General features: G+C 40.8%; 1 protein-coding gene across 1 annotated transcript; it reads right to left on the bottom strand.

Moving 5' to 3' along the window:
• Positions 1–1103: 1103 nt before the first annotated feature.
• Positions 1104–5297, bottom strand: trappc3 (trafficking protein particle complex subunit 3). The gene is made up of 5 exons (XM_061760782.1): positions 5112–5297; positions 4804–4901; positions 2795–2894; positions 1843–2025; positions 1104–1615 (listed from the first exon to the last, which is right to left on the bottom strand). The coding sequence occupies exons 1-5, from the start codon at positions 5151–5153 to the stop codon at positions 1496–1498; spliced, it is 543 nt and encodes a 180-aa protein (XP_061616766.1). The 5' UTR covers positions 5154–5297; the 3' UTR covers positions 1104–1495.
• Between the last annotated feature and the right edge of the window lie 300 nt (positions 5298–5597).

The following is a 5597-nucleotide window of genomic DNA, read 5'->3' as shown; positions in this document are numbered from 1 at the left end:
GGCAGAATGACAAAAGGTTTTCACAAGTAAACAAACTCAGCTGTCCATCCCCCAGGTATACTCCTCTAATTCTGCTAGGTCTAATTCTGCACACACACACACACACACAACTATTTCCTGTCAGCTCTCCATCCAACATCCACATCACTGGCCTACAGGGTGTTTAGTGGAGAGCACAGTTGAGAGCTCGCCTAATGGCCCACGGGGTTCACTGCATGCTGACGATGCTCACTTTCTCCTTTAAAATGAGTGCAGTTAGGAGCGGGATGATTCCTAAGAGTCCACATACTGGCACCGGCCACCCGCTGTGGATTGTTTTGCCTTTCCATATTCAAAACCTGAAATTGTATCCTATAATTTATGTACTCTGGCAGGTTGAGATTAAACCCCTTCAAATATGGCACTCGAAGGTTCCCAGAGTAGTTCTCAAGGGCCAGAAATGCAAAATGGACCCATTTCTGCTTCTTGTTGGCGAACAATCATGCCTACAGCACAGACGTCATGTAAACAGTGCCCTCTGGTGGTTATTCTGAGAACATTCCCATTCCTTATGCGTTATTTTACCAAGATACAAAGACAAAAATCCTACAAATACAGCCAATACTGGCAGTATCCAAAGCTAATGAGAGATCTGTTTGTTTATCCATGTATGTTTTGCTGTGTGCGTGACTAGACATCTGTTTGCAATTATTGACAAGGTGTGCGCTGCATCTAAATGGGAAGTTTGTCCATTCCTCCCTGTTACCGAAAAGCTATTCACAGGTGTGACGACCAGAACCAGTTGCCCGCGAGGCAGGCTATGCCCGGTGGACAAACGTATGCATAAACACGTACGCCTACACACGTGTTATTGTTTGCCTCTACAGGGTGGCAGCGGGCCTCGAAAAAAAAGAGGTCAACACGAAAACAATACACAAAAGGCATGTATGCGCGTGTTTGTGTGTAGGGATAAAATTCAATACTCACAAAAGGTTAAGGATATTCTGCTTTCGGGTTTAACTTCAGGATTACTGAAAATTTGTGTAGTGTATGTAAAAAAAAAATAATAATAATAATATTATTATAATAAATTTTAAAAAATAATTTAAACCGAAAGACAAACCTTGAAATCAAATATTTATTAGCACATACATCATTAATTTAATATGCCAGACAAGTGGCACCAATATAGACATTAAAAAAAGGAAAAGCATTCAATTGAGTGACTCAACATAGACAAAAAAATAATAATAATTTGGTTGGATGTTTCAGAGAAAGCAGTGGGGGAAAAGCCAGCCCCCCTCAACAGTGACAGATCCGCACTTGGCTGCAGATCAGCTCTCAGGATTGTTTTTATCATTTGTAGCAGGGCCACACAAATGTGTTGAGGATTCAGTGTCGTCTGAATCGCAATAGTCTTTTCCAGTCTGTAAACGAAGTGTCATCTTCCCCCAAAAAATAAAATTAAAATAAAAATTGTTGCTAATGAGGCAGAATTTTGACTCGAGTCATTGTGTCACTCATCTCCTGCAGGGAGGTTCTCTTCAATCCTCTTGATGAACTTCATGCGGATTTCTGTCACGCTGTCCCCCCTCAGTGTGTCCTGAACAAATTTCACATCCACAGCCATCTGCACCTGGAATTGGAAAAGTTCACAATCAATTTCTACTTCACTCATACCGTGATCAGCAGAAGACAAAGCCTTGAAAATTTACAATTACAATTTCTTTTTAAATCCATATCTAACCAGCACATTACCTAATATGCCTAAACAATAATGTGGCCTTCCTAGCTTCACAGGTTAGAGAAATGGAACAGCGAAATGCTTTTGGTAATTGCCAACGCTGCGTGCTGTGACGTTACCATCTCCAGAGCTCCTCTGAGGACGCCGCACAACAGGTTGGAGTAGATGAGGGTGTTGTGGTTATCGGGCAGCTCCACAAAGTCCACCAGCGGGTTGCTCTCCAGGATGAGGGAGAACTCGTCTCCGGCCGGGCTCCAGTTGGTCACGCTGGGGGTGACCCCGAGGTAGGTCTTAAACGCCACCTGCGTGAAGATGCGAGCCACCGCTGAAATTGAAAACGGGATCAAAAATGCCACGGTGGAAAATCTGGATGAATGGAGCAGCTTCAGGAAATCTGGCTTCTTTGTAATACGTACACACAGATGCTTCCTGCGCTGATCTTGTGCATATGGAAAATACTCAGTGTATGCATTATGGAGTTTTTATGTTCCGAAAAATGTTTGTTTTCATCACTGCTGTGGTCGTATTGTGGTCTGCTCAGTTATGAGAAAAGTACAGAATAATGTGTACGCAGTGACGCATTAAACTCATTGAAAGCAGATGGGAAGGTTGCAGTTGTACACGCGGTTCCGCCTGGATTCGTTTTGTTTCTGGGGTCACAAAGGAAGACTGCCCTTTCCAGAACATGCCGGGAGGAGGAAGGAAGTGAGAGGTGAACACGTGCTTCACAGGAAATGGAAACAGGATTATGTCCCAGCCAGCTGTACATATGAAGGTCTTGTCGATAAGAACACATACTAAAAATTCAAAACTCAGGATATTGGCCAAAAAGTTTAACCGTGATTCCATCGAACCATAACACATTTTCCCATGTTTTTTTATAAAATCTATAGACTTTTTATATCCACTGTTTCTGCGAGTAAAAGTGAGTTTCCCCTTTTCTCACTCGGCATTTCGAGAATGTTTCATCAAGATGCCTTTCTCTAAATTGGATGTATCTGTTCTCGCCCGCCCCCCACTTTGGAAGACGTCCACGGTCACGCTCTGATTAGCCTGGAGGCATCCAATCACCTTAGCGATGACATCGGCTGTTTCTCGGAAATCCTGACACCTGCCGACGCTGGAGCGTGCCAGGAAGTCCTCGATGAGACGCACGCCGATGTTGTAACCCCTATGAAAAGCGAGAAGAGGGGAAATTAAAAAAATTAATTGAAAACGTCAAATGGACATTTGTCTGTAATGACACAGAACACATGGTTGGTTCAAACACCTGGCAGAGGATTCTAATTCTCCACAAGGTCCGTCGTCTCTGATGTGCTGGCCGACTGAACAACGCTGACAAACTCATATGAGGCCAGGAAACATGAGGCAGGAACGCCCACAATTTGTTTTGAGATGCCACGCAACGTGTGTAGTCGTTGTCTTTTGGGGATTTGCTTTGAAAATATTCGGTAAACAGGGCAGCAACGGTGGACTCGTGGTTAGATAGAAACTTTATTCATCCCGTGAGGGAAATTAAATTGTTATGACAGCAATATCACAAGTCTACACTTATATTAATAATGTTGAAACGAGGCTTTACACGATCAGGATTTTTGGGGCCGATCACCGATCAGCGAGTTTAAAAAAACGATAACCGATCACTGATGTGATCGCAAGACAGAGTAATGTGTCCATTTACATGACTTGTTCATTTATTGTATATACTTGTGTACTGTACGACTTGTTCTTTTATTGTATATACTTGTGTACTGTATACTGTATCCATCCATCCATTTACTGTACAGCTTATCCTCACAAGGGTCGTGGGCCGATCCCAGCTCTAAATTATTCTCTAGCATTTTAGACAATTGTGAAAACATCAATGACCTCTAGGGGGCATTCAAGGATTGGCCACTGACATAAATTTAGGTCAAATCAACAATACAATATGACAGAAATAATGGGTGCTCACTTACTGTAATTAAATTACTTTATTTTGCAATTAAATTACTTTAATAAATACTGTTAATGACATGCTGACTCTAACGTTCTCACTGTCCCGGCTATATGTACGGGTGTTTTGGGGCGCAAAATAGTCCCACACAGACGACATGTTTTTTCACCGACAAGATTGAAAAAAACTTTCTTGGCCGTCAGATAGTTACAGTACTGCGCCACAAGACACGTGACAAGGCTAAAAATAAATTTGCTTTTGGATTTAAAAGGTGACGGCGACGTGGAGTCAAATGTCTTTTGCGGAGCCGATCGATGACGTCATTGATCGGATCGGCGAATGATGACATGAAAGCCGATCAGCATAAAATGCTAATTATCGGCAGATACCGATCACACCGATCAGATCGGCGTAAAGTCTAGTTGAAACAACTAATAAAGTAACATCTACAAAGCATTATTGAGGAGCAATTAAAGGACATTTAAATCTAATCTTAAAGAAACCAACTGAAGATGTTGGTATGTGGTTGTGTGCATTTTTTTTTTTTTGTCCTATATTCACTACAGAAAGTCCACCTCGCTGATGTTGCAATTGCAATTCTGCATCAGCAATGACGTAATTGACAGTGCGCCCGAGTAGTGCTCCAAATCGAATGTTTATTTGACAGATGAGTGAACTACTTAGTCCACTATATAAAAATCCTGTTTAAAGCCTCACAATGGCCAGGTACAATTGATCAATTGTTAGTAGTCGTCTTGGTCTCATGACGACAAAAGAGTGAAGATAAGATTACTGTTATCAGTCCCACAATGGGAAAACTGTCAATTTGGGGACTGTTCAAATAACTATTCTAATTAAACCAGGAACTCTATTGGTTCATTGATGAATCAAGCATTATATTTTGCCATTCAACTACTTGTTAGAGAACAACAAGTTGTGCAAAAAGTACTCAAACATTGAACAGTTGGACATCTGCATTCAATAAAGGTCACATAAAGGTTTTAGTGCATTTTAAGTCCATGCTGACATTTCACCCAAAAGCCCAAATAACCATACCTTTTTGTTTTTTTAGGAGATTTGCATTTTGCCATTGGAAAAAAATACATAAATACATGTAGTTTGATGCTGCTTTTGACAGACTCACATCTTGTCCAGTTGTTTGTTGACTTCCTCATCATTCTCGTAGTCTTTGCATAGTTGTGTGACCAGGGCTCCGTAGGTCAGCGTGAACAGCTCGGAATTCTGCAAGGAAAGAAGTTACACAACACATCAGTTCTCACGATCATATTTGGGGAAGAAAAGAAGAAAAACATCAAATAAAAGCAGACATGGGGAAACGGGTGAGGGCGAAACTAGTGCAAGTCAACGTGATAGACTATATGAAAGCTGCTAGCTTTGCATTGGGAGAGCAACATTAACAACGTTTTCATCATCCTTTATAGAGCTGCCTACCATTTTCTTGCTGTCTGTTGTGCGGTTGGATTGCCGGGACATTGTGGAGAAAGTTAATATGAGTACACGGTAACAAAGGCGAGTCGCTATAAATCCTTTGAAATTAGTTTTATGGTAGCGTTGGAACTGTTTCCGTATTAGCAACCACACTTCCTCGCTTCCAGCTATCAAGTTAGAGTTAAATATATACTACTTCCGGTTATTCACGAAAATGAAAAGAAGGCATTAGAGGGAGTTTCACCAGCAAAGCGGTGAAATCACATTTTAAAAAAAATCCTTTAAAAGCAAATATTCAATTAAATTAGATTATACCACATTATACTTACCAGACGTACTGTATTATATAGATAGATAGATAGATAGATAGATAGATAGATAGATAGATAGATAGATAGATAGATAGATAGATAGATAGATAGATAGATAGATATAAAGCGAATGTTCAGTCAGTATTATTTTGAAGAAAATGAAATGTGATTTTTGTGT

The sequence above is a fragment of the Phyllopteryx taeniolatus genome, chromosome 21, assembly GCF_024500385.1.
Source record: "Phyllopteryx taeniolatus isolate TA_2022b chromosome 21, UOR_Ptae_1.2, whole genome shotgun sequence".
NCBI lineage: Eukaryota > Metazoa > Chordata > Actinopteri > Syngnathiformes > Syngnathidae > Phyllopteryx > Phyllopteryx taeniolatus.
This window is presented reverse-complemented; position numbering and strand designations above follow the sequence as displayed.

Bases quoted from the DNA above. Each gene is read 5' to 3' on its own strand.
- trappc3 (XM_061760782.1), bottom strand. From the start codon at position 5,153: ATGTCCCGGCAATCCAACCGCACAACAGACAGCAAGAAAATG. The intron at 2,026-2,794 runs GTGATTGGATGC...ATCTTCACGCAG, and splicing joins CAGCCGATGTCATCGCTAAG to GTGGCGTTTAAGACCTACCT. The intron at 1,616-1,842 runs GTAACGTCACAG...TTCCAATTCCAG, and splicing joins TCAGAGGAGCTCTGGAGATG to GTGCAGATGGCTGTGGATGT.